This window comes from Pan paniscus, chromosome 20, assembly GCF_029289425.2.
Source record: "Pan paniscus chromosome 20, NHGRI_mPanPan1-v2.0_pri, whole genome shotgun sequence".
Classification (NCBI taxonomy): domain Eukaryota; kingdom Metazoa; phylum Chordata; class Mammalia; order Primates; family Hominidae; genus Pan; species Pan paniscus.
The window spans coordinates 6,184,180-6,207,701 of record NC_073269.2 but is presented as its reverse complement, the minus strand read 5'-3'; the positions used below and the strand labels follow the sequence as shown (position 1 = coordinate 6,207,701).

At 61.0% G+C, this 23,522-nt stretch overlaps 1 protein-coding gene across 1 annotated transcript in view; it reads left to right on the top strand.

Annotated features, from left to right (window-relative positions):
• REXO1 (RNA exonuclease 1 homolog) overlaps window positions 1–21,890 on the top strand; it is a 33,507-nt gene extending 11,617 nt beyond the window's left edge. Inside the window, exons 2-16 of the mRNA XM_034944187.3 lie at window positions 8,468–10,224; window positions 11,135–11,239; window positions 13,321–13,534; window positions 15,451–15,614; window positions 16,738–16,869; window positions 17,076–17,199; window positions 18,030–18,143; window positions 18,273–18,410; window positions 18,521–18,634; window positions 19,338–19,411; window positions 19,789–19,899; window positions 20,305–20,420; window positions 20,549–20,687; window positions 20,773–20,893; window positions 20,972–21,890. Of these exons, the coding sequence (XP_034800078.3) occupies window positions 8,468–10,224; window positions 11,135–11,239; window positions 13,321–13,534; window positions 15,451–15,614; window positions 16,738–16,869; window positions 17,076–17,199; window positions 18,030–18,143; window positions 18,273–18,410; window positions 18,521–18,634; window positions 19,338–19,411; window positions 19,789–19,899; window positions 20,305–20,420; window positions 20,549–20,687; window positions 20,773–20,893; window positions 20,972–21,060 (3,512 nt within the window). The 3' untranslated portion in view covers window positions 21,061–21,890. The remainder of the gene's footprint in view (window positions 1–8,467; window positions 10,225–11,134; window positions 11,240–13,320; window positions 13,535–15,450; window positions 15,615–16,737; window positions 16,870–17,075; window positions 17,200–18,029; window positions 18,144–18,272; window positions 18,411–18,520; window positions 18,635–19,337; window positions 19,412–19,788; window positions 19,900–20,304; window positions 20,421–20,548; window positions 20,688–20,772; window positions 20,894–20,971) is intronic.
• The last annotated feature ends 1,632 nt before the right edge of the window (window positions 21,891–23,522 follow it).

The window sequence follows — 23,522 nt, the reverse complement described above, 5'->3', positions numbered from 1 at the left end:
TCAGGCCGCCCAGATGGCTCCCCCGGGGGCTAGGTTGGGGGTAGTCTTGCTTATCTGTCATGCCGCAGTGTCCGGCTTATCTTTTTTGTCCGGCTAAGCCCCAGGCGGGAGGGACTGTCTGTTTCCTTCTGGGGTCTCTGCCTTGCCTGTTCTGGGCCAGCATGCGGGGCCCACCGCCTGGGCTGGAGGGGCCAGTCCTGCTGATGCCTGGTTGCGGTGAGAGCCCTGCAGGCCCACCGAATGGCCTCCGGAGCAGGGACTGGGCCTGCCGGGTTCTTTTTTTTTTTTTTGAGACAGAGTCTTGCTCTGTCGCCCAGGCTGCAGTGCGATGGCGTAATCTTGGCTCACCGCAGTCTCCGCCTCCCAGGTTCAAGTGATTCTCCTGTCTCAGCCTCCCGAGTAGCTGGGACTATAGGCGCCTGCCGCCACGCGCGGCTAATTTGTGTTTTCTTAGTAGAGACGGGGTTTCACCTTATTGTCCAGGCTGGTCTCGAACTCCTGACCTCAGGTGATCCACCCGTCTCGGCCTCCTACAGTGCTGGGATTACAGGCGTGAGCCATCGTGTCCAGCCAGCCTGCCGGATTCTTTAGAGCCACTGAGTCTCCCCGTCTGGGTGGGAGGGGCCTGGGGCTCCTTGTGGGGCTGGGAGCTGCCGGCTCTCGCTGGCACTTGGTGTCCTCATCTTTGAAATGGGCTGACTGAGAGAAGACAGGAGCTTGGACGGGTCTCACGAGAGAATGTTCTGGAAGTTCAGGTTGGGGTCTTCGTGCTCCATGATCTTGTCATTTTTGCTGCCTTTCAGTCTCCGTGTGGGGTTGGAGCTCATGCCAGGTTCTCCCCATTGCTGGGGACAGGACAGCTGTGTGGGTGGATTGAGTGTGGTGGGGCGGGGGCAGTGGGAGCAGAGAGGAGAGTGGACGCCCAGGGTGAGGGGTTTCTCGGCCAAGGGAAGGTTTGGGGGCCAGGAGATGGCCTTGGGCGGATAGTGCTGGTCCCAGGCCCCACACCTAGAACCCTGGGAAGAAATACCATCTTTGTCATCCAGCCCGTCCCGGGGCTGCAGGGCACTGGTCTCAGGAGATGTGGTCAGGATGGGTGGTGTAGGGAGTGGGCTCTCTCCTAGGCCGGGACAAGGCTGGGCTGAGCCCTGGCTGGAGAGGCTGGGGAAGATAGCCAGCCAGGCATTATGGCCTCTCAGGACCACTGGGACTGGGTGGTACCTCCCAGTCCTGGCCTTGGGGTGAAGCAGGGAGGAAGGGGCAGCTCCCAGGCCTCTGGAGGTAGGCTTTTCCTGTCATCCAGTTCACCATGTTTCCCAGAAACAGATTGACCTGGGCCACATCCAGGAAGGAGCCCACCTGCTTCTATCCAAATTAATTCCCAGCCGTGGGATGGGGCCTGGACGGGCCCCTCCCACTTCCAGAGTCGGCATTCATTTATGTATGTGTGTGTGTATGTATGTATGTATGTATGTGTGTATGCATGTATAGCTCTGTCGCCCAGGTTGGAGTGCAGTGGTGCGTTCTCGGCTCACTGCAACCTCCACTTCCCAGGTTTAGGTGATTCTCCTGCCTCAGCTTCCCGACTAGCTGGGATTACAGGCGCCTGCCACCAGGCCTGGCTAATTTTTTTGTATTTTTTAGTAGAGGTGGAGTTTCACCACATTGGCCAGGCTGGTTTCGAACTCCTGACCTCGGTGATCCTCCCGCCTCCGCCTCCCAAAGTGCTAGCATTACAAGTGTGAGCCACCACACCTGGCCCAGACTCAGCCTTTAGATGTGACCCCCTGGGTGGGCTCCCAGGGCACCTAGCAGCATGCACATGCCACCCTGGGGCCTTTCCAGTCCTGACAGGTACCCAGATCCAGCCCTCTGAGGCATGGTGGGACGGGGAGGTCCAGGGAGGCAGTGGTGCGTACCAGCTTCAGGTGACCTTTCAGGGGCTCAGCACGCCGTACCCCCTGTTCTGAGCTGCAGGCAGCCATGGCCGAGCCCCAGGCAACTTCCTGTGTGAAACTTCCAGACCTGGCTGGAGCGCCCAGGCCAGGATGCTGCCTTCCAGCACCAGTGGGTCACAGGCTGCAGGGTGGGGGAGCCCAGTGACCACAGGGAGGAGAGGCCGTGGTGCAGATCCTGATCTCAGTCTTCTCGGACCCGCTTAGCGTGCCTGCTTTCTTTTTGGTGCAGTCTTTGTGGAGGTGGTAGCAGCCTCCACCCGGGAGTGAAAATGCTGAAACCCCCTCTGCAGAGTATGCCCTCCGGCCTCCAGGGGCCCCTGCTCTTTCCCATCTGTTGGCTAAAGGCTGGGGCAGGTTTCACAGCCCTTAAAAGACAAGCAGTGCTTTGGGAGGCCGAGGCGAGAAGACCACTTGAGCTTAGAAGTTTGAGACCAGCCTGGGCAATTACAGCAAGACCCCCGTCTCTACCAAAAAAAGAAAAGAATTAGCTGGATGTGGTGGTGCACGCAGGTGGTCCCAGCTACTTGCGAGGCTGAGGCGGGAGGATCGCTGGAGCCGGGGAGGCAAAGCTTCAGCGAGCCATCATGGTACCACTGCACTCCAGCCTGGGCAATGCCTGTCTCCACAAAACAACAAAACAAGTACTCACACAGGCTTCCAGTTAGAAAGACAAGCCCACGTCCCCCAGATTGGACCCTTATCACCTGTCCCCCGGTCCTGCCCTCTGCTTGGGGGCCTGGCTCCACTCCTGGGAGGCAGGTGCTATTCCTTCCAAGACCTTCCAAAAGCACCTTTTGGGGAAATGGTCTCTCCTTTCAGAGTCCACAATGTCCAGAGGTCTGAATTTCCTTCCTTTGGGAAGGGCTCGCGGGTGTCTGCTGGCTGGTGTGTGTATTGCCTGTGACTCTTGGCTCCCCTGGGCTGGGTTGATCTTGCAGGCTGTGTCTTAGAGCCCTGGGGTCCAGGGCAAGGAGGTGGAAGCCCCTGAGTGGAGTCCCTTATCCTTAGCCCCTTAGAGATGCCTCAGTCCCCTCCACCCCCGCCTGCCCTCCTGGGGCCCAGTCTCACTGCTGCCCACCCCTGCCTGGGGAGGAGAGCCTTCCCGTTAGGCAGGCTCTTCCTCCTCTCTGCGTCCCCGTTAGCCGGAGCCTTGGGAGGGGAGACCAGTGTCTCCCTGACCTGGCCTTGCTCCTCCTCAGTAATTGTGCTCTGTCACCTCCCCTTCATGAATCTCTGCAGCTCACGCCACAGTGGCCTTGGCCTGGCCCCTCCACGTCACTGGGCAGCCGGGCTTCCGGGGCTGGGGGAGGGCTGGCACTAGTTGCCCTGTTCACCAGGCAGGTGGCAGGGTGGCGTGCTCTGCAGCCGGCTGGGTCAGGGAGGAGCCGGAGCCTCCCCCAGTGAAGTGGGCCGGGAGGGCGCCCTTGAGCTGCTGCTGGCCTCCGCAGCCCTCCCCCTGGGTGGGGGCTGACACCCAGCCCCAGCCGGCCGTTTCCCTGCCAGGAGCATCTCCTGGCCTGGCAGCTGTCCCTCCCCGCGCAGAGGAATTGGCAGCCACAGTTGCTGATCCTAGTTGTGTGCCCTCGCTGACTCCCAGGGTCCTTGGCTGTGAGATGGTGCCAGAATGGGCCCCTCTGTGCCTGCTGGGCACATGGGGTGACGTTTCCTGGAAATGCCTTGGCTGTGGCCTGGCACAGGCAAAGAAGAACCTGTGGCTTCTGTGTGATGTTCCCCTGCCTGCCCGTACGTCGTGGCCCTCCACACAGTCCCGCGGAGTTCCGAGTGGTCCAAAACAGACACACGGATCCTTCCTCCTGTCTAAATGCTACTTAGTTTTATTTGTTTTAGAGACAGGATCTTGCTCTGTTGCCCAGGCTGGAATGCGGTGGTGTGATCACAGCTCATTGAAGCCTTGACCTCTTAGGCTCAAGAGATCCTCCCACCTCAGCCTTCCAAGTAGCTGGGACCACAGGCATGCAACCATCACACCCAGCTCATTTTTTGTATTTTTTGTAGAGACGGGGTCTCGCCATGTTGCCTAGGCTGGTCTTGAACTCAAGCAGTCTGCTCATCTTGGCCTTCCAAAGTGCTGGGATTACAGGCGTGAGCCACTGAGCCTGGCACTAAGTGTAATTTTTTTTTTCTTTTTTTTTGAGACAGAGTCTTGCTCTGTCGCCAGGCTGGAATGTAGTGGTGTGATCTTGGCTCACTGCAACCTCTGCCTCCTGGGTTCAAGCGATTCTCCTGCCTCAGCCTCCCGAGTAGCTGGGATTACAGGTGCACGCCCCCATGCCTGGCTAATTTTGTATTTTTAGTAGAGATGGGGTTTCACCATGTTGGCCAGGATGGTCTTGAACTCCTGACCTGGTGATCTGCCCGCCTTGGTCTCCCAAAGTGCTGGGATGACAGGCGTGAGCCACCGTGCCTGGGATGACAGGCGTGAGCCACCGTGCTGGGATGACAGGCGTGAGCCACCGTGCCTGGCCCCTAAATGTAATTTTAAAGATGGGCACAACACTGCTGTGATTTCAAGGGAAAGGCGGCAGCTGCCCCTGACCAGGCCTCCTCCCACCTCCTCTGCAGCCTCTGGGTCCCGGCCTCCCGCTGTCCCTGCAGGGTTCCCGGGAACAGGAGGGGCCTTCCGCCTTCGCAGGTACAGGCAGCGGGCAGCTGTTTTCCACTGCACTTTCATCACCCGGTGAGGCTGCATTCGTCCCTGTGGGCCTTAAAGCAGCACACTCTCTCTCAGCGCTGGGCTGGGAAGTCCAAAGTCAGCCTCGCTGGGCTCAAGTCAAGCTGTGGGCAGGACTGGGCCTCCCGGAGGCTTCAGGGGAGAGTCAGTGCCCGCCTTTCCCAGCATCTGGAGGCACCTGCATCCCTTGGCTCAGGGCGCCTTCCTCCCCTTCAAACCCACAGCACAGCCTCTTCCAGTCTCTCTGACTCTCACCCTCTTCCAGTCTCTCTGACTCTCACCCTCCTGCCTTCCTCTTTAAAGGACCCTGTGAGGACACTGGGTCCCTGGATAATGCAAGATGTTCACCCACCCTCAGGGTCCTTTGTTCAAGTCGCACCTGCAGTCTATTGGCTGAGTGAGGTGGCCTGGCCACAGGTCCCAGGGATTAGGATGGGGACTTGCCTGGGGAGGCTTTTGTTCTGCTGGTGGGTGTGTCTCGGGGGAGCAGCTTGGGAAACCAGCCATTTCTTTTTTTCTTTTTCTTTCTTTCTTTTTTTTTTTTTTGAGATGGAGTTTTGCTCTTGTTGCCCAGGATAGAGTGCAATGGCTCAATCTCGGCTCACTGCAACTTCCGCCTCCCAGGTTCAAGCGATTCTCTTGCCTCAGCCTCCCGAGTAGCTGGGATTACAGGCATGGGTCACCACGGCTGGGTAATTTTTTTGTATTTTTAGTAGAGATGGGGTTTCTCCTTGTTGGTCAGGCTGGTCTCGAACTCCTGACCTCAGGTGATCCGCCCGCCTCAGCCTCCCAAAGTGCTGGGATTACAGGTGTGAGCCACCACACCCGGCCGAAACCAGCCATTTCTTTCTTATGCCTGCTGGGGCTTGAGGGGGTGTGGGTGGGGGCCATAGGGGAAGCCTCCAGTTCTGTTGCTGTTCTCTGCATCGCCCACAGTGGGAGGTCTTGTGCCTGCCTCCCCTTGGCTGTGTCCAGCCATTTCTCTGCACGGAAGTCTTAGCACACTCTGGGGGTTGATCTCCAGGTGGGCCGAAGGGCAGGCAGGTTTTCTGAGTGGAAGAAACACACCTGAGGCCCGACCTTCAGACAAGCTGCACGTTCAGTCAGAATCAAGTCAGAGCCAAGTGGCGTCTTGGTGTGGGCAGGTTCCCGTGGGGCCGTTGCCTTTTGCTACATGGTGTCACAGCTCCTTATCAGCCTGTCGGGGATGTGTGTCAGCATTCACGTCCCTCTTGGCAATTGGCGTTGGGTGCAGCATAAATGAAGGCCAGATTGCATTTGCTGCACCCCATGGGACTGCGGGCTTGGTGTGGGCCCGTGCGCCTTTGTTGGAATCTGATCTCACTGGGTTTGTGGAGCTGCTTTTCAAAGGTGAGAGTGTGCAACATTGCTTGCCCCTCTTCTTCCCCATAGCAGTGTGACTTGGAGGTCCCTCCAGGGCGCACGCCTCCCCCTTAACCACAGGTGACCTGCGTTTAGGCTTCTAGGTCATCTCCTGCGTTATTTATTGTTGTGTTTTTGCAGTGAAGGCTGCACCAGACGCATCTGTACCTGCCCTGTGCGGTCTGTCTGTGGCACGGGTTCTGAGGATTCTGAGTCTGAAGGTGGTGGTGTTGAAGCTGCATGGGATGGTTGCGAAACTGCTCTGCAAGATCTCGGCCTGTCCATGGCCCCCTCAGTGACGGGCAAGGGAGATTTCACCCCATCTAGAGCCCCATTTGCCATCTAAGGGGATATACCATCTACAGGTTCCAGGAATTAGGATGCAGACGTCTTTGGCGCCATTTCCTGCCAACTCCAGAGGATCAGACCTGTTGACCTTTAGAGACCTTTAGAGATGTTATGGAATTACATTCAGTGGAACTTTATTTTATTTTTTTAAGAGCTGGGGTCTTGTTTTGTTGTCCAGGCCAGAGTGCAGAGGCACAATCCTGGCTCACTGCAGCCTCAAGCCCCTGGGCTCAAGTGATTCTCCCACTTCAGCCTCCCACATAGCTAGGACCACAGGTGTGTGTCACCATGCTCAGCTTATTTTTAAGTATTTTTTTAAGAGATGGGATCTGTGTCATCCAGGCTGGTCTTAAACTCCTGAGCTCAAGCAGTATCCTCCCGCCTCAGCCTCCCAAAGTGCTGAGATGATCGGCGTGAGCCACTGTGCCTGGCCGTGCTCAGTAGAATTTCTAATGGTCAACTTCCAAGTTTCTGGCGTAAATATTTGAACTTGGTTTTTATTGCTTCGCTGGAATATTGGGCTCCACTTGCTCATGTTTTGTTTAGACTCCTTCAGCCTGTGCCCACGGGAGGCTTCTGTGGTTCTGACTTCTGTGCTGACGTTGGTGGCATTGAGGTTGTGAGGGTCTGCTAGACTGTGTCCTGGAACCATGTAAATAACATGCAAGTCTCATGTTCCCAGCTGCCCCCCGGGAGGACAGTTCAGCCGTGTGCTTTAAGCCAGGCACAGCAGCTCGGGCTATAGTCCCAGCTATCTTGGAGGCTGAGGTGGGAGGATTGCTTGAGTCTAGGAGTTCAAAGCCAGCCTGGCCAATATGGTGAGACTCCACCTCTACAAATTTTTTTTTGTTGAGACTGGGTTTCACTCTTGTTACCCAGGCTGGAGTGCAGTGGTGTGATCTCGGCTCACCGAAACCTCTGCCTCCCAGGTTCAAGCGATTCTCCTGCCTCAGCCTCCTGAGTAGCTGGGATTACAGGCGTGCACCACCACGCCCGGCTAATTTTGTATTTTTAGTAGAGACGGGGTTTCTCCATGTTGGTCTGGCTGGTCTCGAACTCCCGACCTCAGGTGATCCGCCCACCTTGGCCTCCCAAAACGTTGGGATTACAGGCGTGAGCCACCGTGCCCAGCTACAAAAAGTTTTAAAATTAAAAAATTAATTTAAAGTAGGCCAGGTACAGTGGATCACTTGAGGTCAGGAGTTCGAGACTGGCCAACATGGTGAAACCCCATCTCTACTAAAAATACAAAAATTAGCTGGGTGTGATGGCGCACGCCTGTAATCCCAGCTACTTGGGGGGCTGAGGCAGGAGGTTTGCTTGAACTCGGGAGATAGAGGCTGCGGTGAGCCAAGATCGCACCACTATACTCCAGCTTGGGCAGCAGAGAGACTGTCTCAAAAAAAAAAAAATCTTCCTGTGGATTTTGCAGGGTGGCCCATCAACTGGGCATGTCCCCATCCCCCTGGCCCTGCTCAGCCACACCACAGGCACACTACAGGCACACCGCCACCACACCACCGCAGGCAACACTGCCGCCACACCACAGGCACACCACCATCACAGCACCGCTGGCACACTGCTGGCACACCTCCGCCACACCACGGGCACACTGCTGGCTGGGTGGGGCCGTGTTGGCTGAGGAAGGGCTCTCCTGTGTCCACCGTCAGGCTGTGGTTGTCGGCCCAGCCCAGTCCTGCCTCAGCCCAGCACCCTGAATGCTGGGAGCTCCACACCCGCCTGCCCCGGGGAGTTCCAGCCTGTCGAGTGTCCACCCCGCCATGGTCATTGTGCGCATTTCAAGAGCCGTGTGAGGGAGCCTCCAGGCCCCAGGGAGCTGTGTGTCACGCAGCCCAGGCCCGTCCAGCGCCCATTGGTCAGGGCAAGGCGGGGCCCGGCACAGGGCCTGAGATGGCGCCATGGCCTGTACCCAGCTGGGCACCCCAGAGCCTTGGCGGGCGCCAGTGCGCGGTGGGTTTCGGAGGCAGGTCTCTTCCCTTCCCTGCAGTTTGAGGCTGGGGCCGCCCCCACGCTGCGGGCTCCTCTCCAGCAGACTGGTCACAGCTGTGCTCTCTGTTCCCTTCAGGGCTGGGTTATGACCCCTACAACCCTGAGCTGCCCAAGCCCCCCGCGCAGAGGGAGAATGGCACCCTGGGCCTGGGGGAGGAGCCGCGCCCGGATGTGCTGGAGTTGGAGCTGGTCAACCAGGCCATCGAGGCCGTGCGCAGTGAGGTGGAGCTGGAGCAGCGGCGCTACCGGGAGCTGCTGGAGACGGCCCGTGAGCACCGCTCCGCCGAGGCCCCCGCCCTGGCGCCCCGCGGCCCCAACGCCAGCCCCACTGTGGGCCTGGACGAGGATGCCTTCCCACTGGCCTTCGACTACAGCCCCGGCAGCCACGGCCTGTTAAGCCCTGATGCCGGCTACCAGCCCACCCCACTGGCCGCCCCTGCCGAGCCGGGCAGCAAGTACTCGCTGGCGTCCCTGGACAGGGGTCAGGGCAGAGGTGGAGGGGGTGGCGGTGCCCTGGAATACGTCCCCAAGGCTGTGAGCCAGCCCCGGCGGCACAGCCGCCCGGTTCCCAGTGGCAAGTACGTGGTGGACAACTCCAGGCCACCCACAGACCTGGAGTATGACCCTCTCTCCAACTACTCGGCCCGGCACCTCAGCAGGGCCAGCTCCCGGGATGAGCGGGCCGCCAAGCGGCCCCGGGGCTCCCGCGGCAGTGAGCCCTACACACCTGCTCCCAAGAAGCCCTGTGACCCCTTTGGCAGTTGCGATGCAAGGTTCTCAGACTCAGAAGATGAGGCTGCCACGGTCCCAGGTAACGAGCCCACCGCGGCCAGCACCCCCAAAGCCAGGGCCGACCCTGAGATGAAGGCCACCGGGCAGCCACCCTCCAAAGAGGGCCTGGAGGCCGAGGGGGGCGGCCTGCGGGAGACCAAGGAGACGGCCGTGCAGTGCGACGTGGGGGACCTCCAGCCGCCCCCAGCCAAGCCCGCCTCCCCAGCCCAGGTCCAGTCCTCACAGGATGGGGGTTGCCCCAAGGAGGGAAAACCCAAGAAGAAAAAAACCGGGGCCCCACCTGCCCTCAGCTGCAAAGACGGGGCCCAGGGGAAGGACAAGACCAAGGACAAGGGCCGAGGGCGGCCTGCGGAGAAGCCCCGTGCGGACAAGAGGGGCCCGCAGGCCAGCAGCCCCCGGCGCAAGGCAGAGCGGCCGGAAGGGACCAAGAAGAAGCCATCTTTGGCCACTCCTGTGGCCACCTCAGGGAAAGGGAGGCCTGACCGGCCAGTGCGGCGGCCGAGCCCCACAAGCGGGGACTCCCGACCGGCGGCCGGCGGAGGCCCACCCCACCCCCTCCAGCTGCCCGACAGGAAGAGCACCAAGGCCCCGTCGGGGAAGCTAGTGGAGCGGAAAGCCCGCTCCCTAGACGAGGGCGCCTCCCAGGACGCCCCCAAGCTGAAGAAGCGGGCCCTGAGCCACGCCGACCTCTTTGGGGACGAGAGTGAGGACGAGGCCGCAGGGCCAGGGGTGCCGAGCGTGTGGCCCTCGGCCCTCCCCAGCCTCAGCTCGGACTCAGACTCCGACTCAGACTCCAGCCTGGGCTTCCCGGAGGCGCAGGGGCCGCCCAAGCGGCTCAAGGCCTCCCCGCCCCCCTCCCCCGCCCCATCCTCCTCCTCCTCCTCCTCCTCCACCTCCACCTCCAGCGCGGGGGCGGATGTGGACTACTCGGCCCTGGAGAAGGAGGTGGACTTTGACTCCGACCCCATGGAGGAGTGCCTGCGGATCTTCAACGAGTCCACCAGCGTCAAGACGGAGGACAGAGGCCGGCTGGCCCGGCAGGTGAGGCGCGCGGGTGCTGGGGCTGGGCTCAGGGGCAGAGGCAGAGCCCAGGGCCTGGTGAGAGACCTTCTATCTGGAGTGGTTTCCAGTTGGCTCGGAGGCACGGGGTGGAGGCAGCTCCTCAGTGCTGGTCCCTGAGCCCGTTGAAATCTCAGGAGCTCAGGAGCACCCGGGCAGCCCTGTTGCCCCTGTTGCCCCTCACCCACCCAGAGGTCACTGGCCCGTGGCCACCAGCCAGGCTTCTGTGGCCACGTGCACATGGTCTGTTCCCACTGACTGGCAGGGGGATATTGGCCCACCCACCCACCTCAGGGGAATCCACCTCCGGCACACCCTTCTAGCCCCTCTCCCCTCGCCTCCCCTTTCCTCCCTTCCCCCATCTCTGTCTCTTCTCTTCCAGCTCCTCTGTCTCCTCTCCTTGCCTGCTTCTCATCCCCTCCGGCTCCTTTCTCCTCCCCTCCCTCCTCCCTACTCCCAGCGTGGGGAGCTCTTGCTCTCCTGGGCCAGCCCTGGACCCCTGGGTCTCCTGGCCCCGTGTCCCCACATTGGCCACCAGGGGGAGCTCACTCCACACAGACTGAGCCCAAGTGCTCAGCCCGCAGCAGCTGGTTGGGCCCAAGGTGGCCTCGCTTTCCCAGTGTGCTTCCATTCTGCAGCCCTGGGGTCTCCAAGCTGGGGCCCTGGGTGCACAGGAGAGGTAGCCTTGGGCATCTGCAGAACGTGTGACACCTGCCCACCCCCCCGACTGCACCCACACAAAGCCCAGGGACTGTTGGCCCTGAGCCCTCAGCTGCTGTGCCTAGGGGCTGGACTGTTCCATTCCCCACTTGCCGGGGGCAGTTTGAGGTTGGGGTGTGTTGGTGTTGGCAGCGAGGGCAGACCTGTGCTGACGGACGGACATGTGTCTTAGCCCCCCAAGGAAGAGAAGAGCGAGGAGAAGGGGCTTTCGGGTCTGACCACTCTGTTCCCCGGGCAGAAGAGGAGGATCTCCCACCTTTCCAAGCAAGGCCAGGAGGTAAGGTCCGCAGAGGCCAGGCCAGCAGGAGCCTTTTTTTTTTTTTTTTTTTTTTTAAAGACGAGGTTGGCCTGGTTTGGTGGCTCACGCCTGTAATCCCAGCACTTTGGGAGGCCAAGGCGGGTGGATCACCTGAGGCCAGGAGTTCGAGACCAGCCTGGCCAGCATGGCAAAACCCCATCTGTACTAAAAATACAAAAATTAGCTGGGCATGGTGGTGGGTGCCTGTAATACCAGCTACTAGGGAGGCTGAGGCAGGAGAATCGCTTGAACTCAGGAGGCAGAGGTTACAGTGAGCCAAGATTGCACCACTGCACTCCAGCCTGGGTGACAGAGCAAGACTCTGTCTCAAAAAAAAAAAAAAATTATAAAAAAAGGGGGTCTTGCTTTGTCACCCAGGCTGGTCTTCCAACTCCTGACCTCAAGTGATCCTCCTGCCTCGGCCTCCCAGTGTTGGGATTACAGGCGTGAGCCACTGCTCCCAGCTTCATTCCTCTGTTTTCTGTTTGTTTGTTTTTTGTTTTTTTTTGTTTTTTTTGTTTTTTGTTTTTTTTTTTTTTTTTTGAGACGGAGTCTCGCTCTGTTACCCAGGCTGGAGTGCAGTGGCACGATCTCTGCTCACTGCAACTTCCGCCTCCCGGGCTTAAGTGATTTTCCTGCCTCAGCCTCCCGAGTACCTGGGATTACAGGTGCCCACCACCACACCAGGCTAATTTTTGTATCTTTAGTAGAGACGGGGTTTCACCATGTTGGCCAGACTGGTCCCGTGATCTGCCTACCTCGGCCTCCCAAAATGCTGGGATTACAAGCATGAGGCACTGCGCCCAGAGGTGGGCGGATCACGAGGTCAGGAGTTCGAGACCAGCCTGGCCAACATGGTGAAACCCCGTCTCTACTAAAGATACAAAATATTAGCTGGGCGCGGTGGCACGCACCTGTAATCCCAGCTACTCGGGAGGCTGAGGCAGGAGAATTGCTTGAACCCGGGAGGTGGAGGATTCAATGAGCCAAGATCGTGCCATTGCGCTCCAGCCTGGGCGACAAGGCAAGACTCTGTCTCAAAAAGATAGATAGATAAATAAAATAAAATGAGTTATCCATTCATAAACTTCTGATTTCTTTGGGACATTGTTCCTGTAAATCTGTGACGCTTTTTGTAAAGCATCAGTGATTTCCCCATTCGTTCTTCCACCCAAGTTTCACCATAAATTTGATGCTTAACATTTGCTTCAATTTTAGCAGAACTCCTATTGCTCTGACTGGGGCTCTGTTCTAACTGATGTCTTACTTTTTTTTAGTGCCTCAAACTCCGTCTGGTTCAGACATGTTATGACAAGTTAGTATCAGTTTATTTTGGGGCAAAAAAACTTGAAAGCCATGCAAGTTTCGTCACAACGCACGTTTTCCATGAGCTTTTTGAAGACACCTTATCTTTGACGCTGCCCGAGTTCCAGAGGGAGCTGGCCCTGCCCCTTCCTGTTAGATTGCCACGGTGCTGGGGCGGGGGACAGAGCAGGTCAGCAGCCCCAGGGTGACCTCCCCCAGAGTGCGGCAGACGGCCTGCTGCGCCGTGTGCGGCCTGGGCCAGTTGTCCAGCTCTGAGCTCCAGTGTCCTCTGTAGCCTGGAGACGGTAGCGCTTGTCAGGCCCCTGTGCAGACGTGGCGAGGTAGTGCGGGAAAAGCAGAGAGCCTGGCTCCGGGGTCAGCAGCCAGGAGAGTCCCAGTTGCTCCAGTCCCAGAGCCTCCCCAGAGGAGGGGCTTTGAGGAAGATTAGGCGTAGTGGGATTGGATTGGAGTGCCAGTGTAATCGGGGTAGTCCCGCCCACCCGTGCCTTATCAGGGCTGAGGACACAGCCTGGGCGCCGGGAGACACTGGGAGTGGGGGAGCCTGGAGCCACATGGCATTGAGGACCACTGCCCCCTGCTGCTTCCCCCCAGTGTGCCTAGCAGCTCAGAAGGCAGCCAGGGAGGTGGTGCCTCCGGCCCCCGAGCTCCAGCCACCCTCTCCCAAGCCTGCCCGGGGCCGCCTGCTCCAGGTGCCCCCGCTGTGCTGCCAGGCCTTAGCATTTGTGGTGACGCAGGTGGAGCCCCCGAGGAGGAGTCCCGCGGTGCCCCCGGCCCGGCCCCCGACGGCGCAGGAGGTGTGCTACCTGCGGGCCCAGCAGGCGCAGAGGGCATCGGCGAGCTTGCTGCAGGCCCCCGCCAGGCTAGCGGAGAAGCCGCCCTCCGTCCACATTTCCGCCCCTGGCGAGAAGAGGAGGATCGCCCACATCCCCAACCCCCGCCTGGCTGCCGGTGAGTCCTGGCCCAGGGGGCCTGTGCCGGGGGGCCGTGGGCATGTGGGCAGGAGAGGTGGCACCCTGAGGTCTCTGAGCTCACCTGAACCACATGGTGCTTGCTCATGGGATGACTTTGGGCCCCCTCCTTGGGGCCCTCAGCCTGCCTGTCTGTGAAATGGGGACTGTTGAGGGGTGCAGGAGGCCTGGCCCAGCACCTTCCTTCCCTGACCCAGCTCCGGGGTTACTAGGAGTCCAACAGCCTGCTGGGGACTGGGCTGAACCAGGGCCTGAGCCTGTGGTTCCAGGGAATGGGGAGCCATGTCGGGGTGCCTGGCATTGGGTGGGGAGCAGGCTTCCGCAGGTGTGGCTTTCTCCTGGCGTGTGAGTGGGGGGCATGGCCTCTGATGGAAATGAGTGCTGTCTTCCCAGGAGTGGGGCTGTATTTCCTTTACTCCGAGGGGCACTTCCCCCCAAGCAGGGTCTTGTAGAAAGTCGGGCCAGGCCTCAGTGGTGGGTGGATAGGACCCTTCACGGGGGGTTGTCCTGTCTCCTGCGTCTTCACATCAGTGGTGTCTGTAGAGCGAGAAAGTATCCCTGGAGGCAGGTCACAGATGAGGGTCACCCAGAAAGCTCCTAAAAAATGCAGGTTCTGGTCTGGAGGCTGGGAAAGGTCTGTGTGTCTGGCAAGCTCCCTGGGAGGGCATGGCTGCTGTCCAAGGACCACCCTGAGCAGCCTGCTGGTTTGGAGCCCCTGCCTCCCTGGCGCTGGCTGGAGAGCCTTAGGGCCAGCCCCGGCGATTCCCCTGCAGATCCCATGGATCCCACGGCCCTCCTGTGCTGGACCTGGACTGAGGCCCTCCTTAGGGAGAGCTCTCCAGGCTACTCTGACCTCCCCTCCCCAGAGCCCCCTCACGGCTGAGACCTTAGCCCCAGGGAGGGGAAATCATTGAGTTGGGCCTATCCCAGGACCCCACACGCTTCCCGTCTGTGTCTCCGCGCTCGGGTTGTCTTGTTGCTGATCCGTGGTGGGTGCTGAGCTGTCGCAGCGCCCTTGGGGCCCGCCGCCTGAAGGGAGTCTGGCGTCCCAAGTGCTGGCAGTGCCGCAGGGCGGGCTCATCTGGCTTGGAGGACTCCTGTGGCTGCCTGGGCTCGCCCCCAGCGTGCGGCCGAGGGAGTCTGGAGGTTCTCTGTCCGTTCCTGAAGAGCAAACCCTCCACTGCAAGAGGCGCGTGCCAGCCTGGCGGGCAGCCTGCTTCCTTCCTGGGCGGCCCGCGGTAGCATGAGCAGACTCATCCTGCCTCCCTTGCACCTTCCAGGGCCAGATGGCATTTCGAAGGATGTTGCTCTGAGACTAGGGCCAGATGTCCCTGCTCACGGCTCCCCTTCCTGGGTCGGTGCCGAGCCCCCAGTCCAGAAGCCCCCCTGCTACACAGACGTACATGCCCAGGTTGCAGCTGCCCGCGTGGCCAGCCCTCCGAAGCAGCCCCTGCAGGCCTGGCCTCCTCCCTCTGGTTTGTGACTTCATCAAAGGGCAAGGCAGAACACAGAGGCCGCAGGGCAGGGCAAAGCCAACGAGCAGGTGGGGGCACCCGAGACCCTTCGGTCCTCTGTCCGGGAGCCAGGGCCTTTCCCTCAGACATCGACGCCTTGGGCTTGGGGTCAGAACACGTGGCAGAGGCCTGGACCACCCCACCGGTGACGTGTCCTGAGCGGCCTCCGCAGCCTGACCTGTGTCCTCTGCCTCGATGGACTTGCCTGAAGGCAGCTAGAGCCTGATGCCATTGCGCAGCCCCAGCCCCTCACCCTGGCCCGGCCCCCTGCACGCGGAGATGCACGTGCTGCTGGCGCTGAGCGGCCGCGGCTGCCTGGTGCTCCGCCACGTGGTGATGGGCAGCCACTCGCCCTGTGCCCACACCCCCTGTGCCCCGCCAGCCCCCACAGGTGCCAAGAGGACCCTTGCGGCCAGCGGCAGCCAGCCCTCCAACGGCCCCGAGCCGGGTGGCCAGCAGCTGAAAACACGCACATTGTCGGGGATGGCGTCCAAGACTACCACCACCATCACCCCTAAGCGAATCGCCCACAGTCCATCCTTACAGGTAGCCCCTCCCATCTCGGCCAGGACCACCACCCCCAAGACCACGCCCTGAGGCCCGGCCACATGGGACCTGCGGAGGGCCAGCCTCGCCCCTGCCCTGCGGGCCTTCGTGCTCCACACCGCAGTACAGCCTTCACCTTCCCTCCCCATGCCTTGGTGTTTTTTTTTTTTTTTTTTGAGACGGAGTCTCGCTCTGTCGCCCAGGCTGGAGTGCAGTGGCGCGATCTTGGCTCACTGCAAGCTCTGCCTCCTGGGTTCACGCCATTCTCTGGCCTCAGCCTCCTGAGTAGCTGGGACTACAGGCGCCCGCCACCACGCCTGGCTGTTTTTGTATTTTTAGTAGAAACGGGGTTTCACCATGTTAGCCAGGATGGTCTCGATCTTCTGACCTCGTGATCCACCCGCCTCGGCCTCCCAAAGTGCTGGGATTACAGGCGTGAGCCACCATGCCCGACCGCCCTGGCGGTGTTTTTTTGTTTTGTCTTGTTTTGTTTTTTTGGTTGGTTGGTGTTTTTTTTTTGTTTAGAGACAGGGTCTTTGTTGCCCAGGCTAGAGTGCAGGGGCACAATCACGGCTCAGTGCAACCTCGACCTCCTGGGCTCAAGCGATCCTTCCACCTCAGCCTCCTGAGTAGCTGGGACCACAAGCCGGTGTCATCACACCCCAGCTAATAATTTTGTTTTTTATTGTGTAGAGACAGGGTTTTGCCGCATTGTCCAGGCTGATCTTGAACTCTTGTCCTCAAGTGATCCTCCTGCCTCAGTCTCCCAAAGTGCTGGGATTATAGGCGTGAGCCACCACGCTTGGCCTTGTTTTGTTTTTAATTAATAGACTTTATGTTTTTTGAGCAACTTTAGGTTTCTAGGAAAATTGAGCAGAAAGTACAGCAAGTTCCCTTGTGCCCCCATGGCCTCAGTTTCCCACGCCCTTAGTTCCGCTGCCCTCAGTTTCCCCTGCCGCTCCTGTCTTGCCTTGGCGTGTCTGTCCCTACTGCAGCCAGGCTGATCTGTCCCAGCGCACCTCACTGTTGCCTCCAGCCATGGGCACGGCCTCATCGCATCTGCGTTCCCCGCTGGGGGCCTTGTGGAGGCCCTCACCCATGGCAGCTTTTGCCTTCCCTCTAGAGTTTAAAGAAACCCATTATCCCCAAAGAGTTTGGGGGCAAAGTCCCCACCGTCATCCGCCAGCGCTATCTCAACCTGTTCATCGAGGAGTGTCTCAAGTTCTGTACCTCCAACCAGGAGGCCATAGAGAAGGTGAGGTCCTGGAGTTCCTATCTGGCCGGTTGGGTGGGGACTAGGGGTCCAGGGTGGTCCCCAGACATCCCCCGGCCTCTTAGCCGCAGCTGTGACCCGGAGCTGCCTGGGAGAGATGCAAGTCCCCGACCCCATGGCGACCCCACTGCTGGGGCTCCCCGGCACCAGGCAGGCATGGCCTCAGCTGGGCACCGCCTGTCCCCCAGGCACTGAACGAGGAGAAGGTGGCCTATGACCGCAGCCCCAGCAAGAACATCTACCTGAATGTGGCCGTGAACACCCTCAAGAAGCTCAGGGGCCTGGCCCCCAGCGCTGTGCCTGGCCTCAGCAGTGAGTCCCGGCGGGCGGGGCCTCAGCAGTGAGTCCTGGCGGGTGGGCGGGGGAGGCTCAGGGTTGCTCTTGGGGTGGCAGCTGGGCTGGGACCCTCGCTGGGACCTTCACAGCCCTGAGCTCAGCCACAGTCTCAGACCAAAGGAAAGCGCGGTGCTGTGGGGGGGCTGCCTGCTGCCTGGTTCCCAGGCTTCTGTGTAGGATGGGCCTGGCCCTGGTGTCCTCGCTGTCAGCCGCCTTCCTCCGCTGAGTCGGGTCTCCAAGCCGAGCCGAGGGGCCGCCTGCTAATGGAGCTGCGGCAGCTTCTTCAAAGCAGGAGGCCCAGGGCTGGGCGAGCTCCATGCATTAAGCTCTGGGGAGGAAGAAAGCGGAGACCTGGGCGTTTCATTGCAGCCTCTCCAGGCTGCATTAAGCTATCACCGGCCCCTGCCCCCGTCCCCGCCTCCATTAGCACTCGGAGGGGCCCTGGGTTGGCGTCGCAGGCTGGGTGGCCCATGAAGGCTCAAAGCCCTCGAAAGCCATTAGATCCCCCGTGCTGTTCTCCCAGCCCTTCCCCCTTCGCTTGAGGGGAGGGGACGAAGACTTTGGGTGTGGGGCCTCCGTGCAGCTCTGGGGCCTGCAGAGCTGGCGGCTGCCCTGCGTCCCCGGCTCACCGCATGTCTGCCTCTCCTGTTCGGGTCAGGCTGGAACCCGGGGTCAGTGGGGTGCTGTCCCAGAAAGGGGGAGTTGAGGCAGAGGTCTGAGGAGGGGAGGGTGGGTGGGAGAGCAGGCGGGGCAGGGGTCTGAGCCAGCTAGTTCACACCCTCCTCCCCTCCCTCCCTTCCTTCCAGAAACCAGTGGCCGCAGGGTTGTGTCCCACGAGGTGGTGTTGGGGGGCAGGTTGGCCGCCAAGACCAGCTTCTCGCTCAGCCGTCCAAGCAGCCCCCGGGTGGAGGACCTGAAAGGTAAGGCCCTGCCCCTGCTCTGCCACACGGTGCTTCGTGGGCCCCTGCCGGCCCAGCCGCCTTTCCCGGTGGTGTCTACCGCCCCGTGGGCCATCCCAGGCAGGGGCTGACCACTGTGCCTGTCCACAGGGGCTGCCCTGTACAGCCGCCTCAGGGAGTACCTGCTCACCCAGGACCAGCTCAAGGAGAACGGCTACCCCTTCCCGCACCCAGAGCGGCCCGGGGGCGCAATCATCTTCACAGCTGAGGAGAAGAGGCCCAAGGACTGTGAGTCGCTGGCCTGCGACGGCCTAGGTGGGCAGGTGCGGGATGTGGGCAAGGCCGGGCATGCGGGCCCCAGCGTGAGCCTCAGCTTCCACCCGGGTCCCCACCCACAGCTTCCTGCAGGACCTGCTGCCGCTGTGGCACCGAGTACCTCGTGTCCTCTTCAGGCCGCTGCATCCGGGACGAGGAGTGTTATTACCACTGGGGACGGCTGCGCCGGAACCGGGGTAAGGCCTTACCCGGGTCCTCCCCCTTCCCACCCATGGCCCCCGGAACCTGGGCCCTCCCTTGAGGCCCCCAGAACCGGGGTAAGGCTTTACCCAGGCCCTCCATCCCACTCAGGGTCCCTGGGCTGCACCGTCTTTGGCAGAGCCGGGGCTAGCCCTTGGCCTCATTTTCTCTCCACCTGTTCTTTATGCAAAAGTAAGACAAGAGCTTTCCCATGACAAGGTTCAAATGCCACCACCCGAAAGGCCCTGTGTCCCTGCCTTCCTGTGCCCTTGGTCCATGGAAATGTGGAGGTTGCTGGCCCCAGGAGCGGAGGGGCTTGTCCTGCCCTTGGCCTGGTGGTTCTATTCAATCCCCCAGAGGCAACCACACAGCCACTCTCAGGGCACATGGCCAGCCTTGCACAGCCCTGTGGTGGCCCCTAAAGCCATCGCCTCGGGGATACCTGGAGGGTCCTGCCCGGGGCAGCGCTGCCGAGAGGCCTCTGCAGAGGGCACTGGTCTCCCTGGATCCAGGCCTGGGCGTCCTGGCTGCCACACAACTGCCGGGGCCTGGTCTGCTTCCAGCTCCGCCAAGAGGCTGAGGCCTCCTGTCCTCAGTCCTCACTCCCTAGTAGGGCTCGGTAGATGCAGGTGGTCAGTGCCCCGGGGGCTGTGGAGTGGGCCTGGCCGGGCCCTGACTGTGTGTCTGTGTCCCCTGCAGTGGCCGGAGGCTGGGAGACCCAGTACATGTGCTGCTCGGCTGCCGCCGGCTCTGTCGGCTGCCAAGTCGCAAAGGTGAGCCCTGGCGTCCCAGTCCCCTCTGCCTGTTCTCAACAGACTTCTGCCTCCCCATCGTTGGTGTGGGGTCTCGGGACACAGCACAGTCCTGGGCTCAGGGTCTGGGCCCCCGGGCAGCCTTTCTTGTGTTACCCAGAGAACGTAGCACCCGTAGGCCCCAGGCCCTGTCCCTGGCCACTTCCCATCCTGGGAAGCCGTCCTCCCTGTGTCTTCTTGGCAAGCCCCCTTCCCCACCTGCTCACCAGGGTCCCAACCAGTGAATGGGCGTGATGGATGGATAGGATGGTCCCGAAGGGCTCAGAGATGTGCTGCTGCTGCCACCCCCGCCCCCACTGCACCCTGAAGCTGCCCTCACCTGCCTTCTCCACCCCCAGCAACACGTGCAGGATGGCCGGAAGGAGCGCCTTGAGGGCTTCGTGAAGACCTTTGAGAAAGAGCTCTCAGGAGACGCCCACCCGGGGATCTACGCCCTGGACTGCGAGATGGTGAGGCTGTTCTCTGCCCAGCGTCGGGTTCAGGATTGGGGAGGACCTGGCCTGGTGCTGCCGCCCCATATGGCCCCATCTGGGCCTGGCTCACCGGCCAGCGCTCAGGGTTTCTCTCGCAGCACCGGTGCCTGTGGCTCCTGCCCTGGACCAACACCCCATACTTCCCAGCAGAGCCAAGCACACCGGGCACTGGGCCCCGGCTCTGCCTCTGAATGGGAGGCAGGAGGGCTTTGGGAAAGGGGGTTGCTGAGGTCACACCCCACTCGGCCTCTCCTAGAAGTCCCACAGAGTCTCTGGCCACTGCCTCTGCCTGGAGGGGCTCTGGAGACCCAAAGGGGCAGGGGAGGGGAGGGAGGGAGGCCGGTGCCTGGGACACATCTGAGGTGCATCCCTTGCCCACAGTCCTACACCACATATGGCCTGGAGCTGACGCGCGTCACGGTGGTCGACACGGACGTGCACGTGGTTTATGATACCTTCGTGAAGCCTGACAACGAGATCGTGGACTACAACACCAGGTGTGGCCAGTGCCCTCCAGGAGCCGGGAGCCCTCCCAGCTGCCTCTCCCCAGGGACCCACCCTCCCCCGCCCCACCAGCCAGTGCTTCCAGGCTGAGCCCTGGTGCCCCTCCTGCCCGTTCCCCCAGGTTTTCGGGGGTGACGGAGGCTGACCTTGCCGACACAAGTGTCACGCTGCGTGACGTCCAGGCCGTTCTGCTGAGCATGTTCAGCGCTGACACCATCCTCATCGGACACAGCCTGGAGAGCGACCTCCTGGCCCTGAAGGTGCCCTGCCACCCCGGGTCCCGCGCGGTTCTCCAGCAGGACCTGCGCAGGCCCCACGTGCGCTGATCTCTGCCGCTGCCCACAGGTCATCCACAGCACCGTGGTGGACACGTCTGTGCTCTTCCCCCACCGCCTGGGCCTCCCCTACAAGCGGTCCCTGCGGAACCTCATGGCCGACTACCTCAGACAGATCATCCAGGACAATGGTGAGTGCCGGTGCCTGCCCTGGGGCCGTCCCTGCGCAGGGGCGCAGGGGCCGGGTGCTCACCGCATCTGCCCCGCAGTGGATGGGCACAGCTCCAGCGAGGACGCCGGCGCCTGCATGCACCTGGTGATCTGGAAGGTTCGAGAAGACACCAAGACCAAGCGATGACGCCTGCCCGCCTCCCACCCGCCTCTCCTGCCGTCCCGCTGGTCCTTAGCCCCATGCCTCTTCCAAAACAGTGCAATAAATCTCCGGTAACCCGTCCACCTGGCCGAGGCAGCTCAGAGCAGCGGGATGAGCTGGCGGCCAGAGAACGCCCAGCCCAGCCCACCCCCGCTCACGTCCTGCCGCACTCCTCCGCCGCACCCCTCCGCCGGTCCCCACCCTCTGCCCCCCAGCCCTCTGGCGTCTCTAGAAACTGCTGCTGATGGAGACCAGGACAGAGCCCGCCCCCACCCGGCCCGCAGCCCCTCCTGCCCCTCCTGCCAGGCCCTCCCTCCCAGGTGGTGGCCGGCACCTCTGCTCCTCACGTGGGTCGCGGGGCGGGCTTGTCCCAGGTTTGTTTGAGACAGTCTTTTTTTATTTTGTATTGTTATTTTTATTATTTTTAATTTAAACCTGATGACTTGCACAGCATCTTTCCCACCGGGAAGAGCGGGCCTGCGCCTTCCCTCCTGCGGGGTGGGGGTGGGACAGACCCCACTGGGGGCCAGGGCCACACTCAGCCCAGTGTGGGCTGGACCCGCCTCTGTGCTCCAGGGGCTGGCCTGTCTTCGGGGGCGCCGGCTTCCACCACTCGCCGCCCCACCCCTGCACTCCGTGACCTCTGAGAACCCAGCTGGCCCCTCGTTAGCCCCAGGGTCTGCCGTCCAGAGGGAGCCCACCGGCCTCCGGACACTGTCTTCCCGTTAGAGCCCCGTCCTCCTCTGCGGGGCTCTCCGGACCCCCTTCCCCCTCACTTCCAGGCAGGGACAGAATAAATGTTTGTATGGATTTTAGATTTTGTGGTGGTCTTGGTCTTGGTGCCTGGTGAGGCCTCTGCATGTGTCCCGGGGAGGCCACTGTCCCTGCAGCCGGGACCGATTCTCTTCCCATCAACGCAGAGAAAACAGAGCAGTGAAACTTTCCCTCACAAAAGCTGGCCCAGGGCTGGCTCCCCCGGGGCTGGGCCACACCTGCTGTGGGGTCCCAGTTCCAGCCCCAGATCATGGGCCACCATCCTGCAGCTTCTAGTGCCTCTCGGACAGCGGGTGGTGTCCCCAGCCCTGTGTGGAGCTGGGCCCTGTGCACAGAGCTGGCTTCCCTCTCTGCCCTGCCCAGAGATAAGGACTGCACACAGATGGCGAGAGGGGGTTAAAGAGACTGGGAGCTGCTGCGTGTTGCCCGTCAAAGGATGGAGTGCAGACACGGAAAGCTGCTCCGGCCCTTGCCAGGAAACGCCACACATTGTGTAGTGCACGCACGTCTCGGGCAACTGTGGTTGCATCGGGACCCCATTTGGGAATGGGAGGCCCAGGGGTGTTTAGGCCCCACTTTCTATTGACCTCAAGTAGAAAAAGTGATGAGCCTTGCGGGAAGGACCCAGCAGCTGGGGGCAGGTTGCCTGGAGTCGGTTTCCTGCCACCCTGGTCTTGGGCTTCTGCTGAAGGGCAAGGCCAAGGGCGCAGGTCCCGGGATGAGGACGTGGGGGCCCTCCCCAGAGGACTCCATCCCAAGGCTCCCTTCCCGGTTCTGGGCTCTGCGTCTCTCCAGGGCCCTCCCCAGAGGACTCCATCCCAAGGCTCCCTTCCCGGTTCTGGGCTCTGCATCTCTCCAGGGCCCTCCTGGGGCACCGTGGTTAGGCCAGGCCCCTCCGCCCTCGAGGGCTGTTCTTGTGACTAGGGACTCTCCCACCTCTTCTGTAAAGGAGTTCTCTTTTTCTTCTTTATTTTTGAGACACAGTCTCGCTTTGTCACCCAGTCTCAGCTTGCTGCAACCTCTGTCTGCCGAGTAGCTGAGATTATGGCCGTGCCATCACACCTGGCTAATTTCGTATTTTTAGTAGAGATGGGGTTTCACCACGTTGGCCAAGCTGGTCTCGAACTCCTGACCTCAAGTGATCCACCCGCCTCGGCCTCCCAAAGTGTTGGGATTACAGGCATGAGCCACTGTGCCCGGCTCTGTGTTCTAAATAAATGGCGCAGGCGTGTATTCGCTCTGTTTCTGTGCATTCCCATGTGATGTCTGCCTCCCCCTTCCCAGAACGCACCTGGTGCCTCAGGACATAGCCCACGGGGGGTCCCGAGGTTGGCCAGCCCTGGCTTCAGCCCCCAGGGACTCCCTTCAGCTTGTGAAGCCACCTGTTGCCACTGGAGGCTTCAGGGCCTTTGCACAAGTGCCCTGGGGAAGCTTCTGCCCCCAGATAGTGCCTCCTGCGAAGGCTGGGGTGGGGGAATCTGGTCCTCACAGCTGCACCCAACCAGGTCTCTTCTAAAGTTTATGAGAACAGTGTGTTCAAACCCCCAGCCCTGGCTTTTTTTCATAACCACTGAGCAAGCAAGCACAGGGGAAGTGTTGAAGGAATGAAAGGAGAGAAGTCAAACACAGTGGCCTGCCTGCCTGCTTGTGGTCCCAGCTACTCTGGAGGCTGA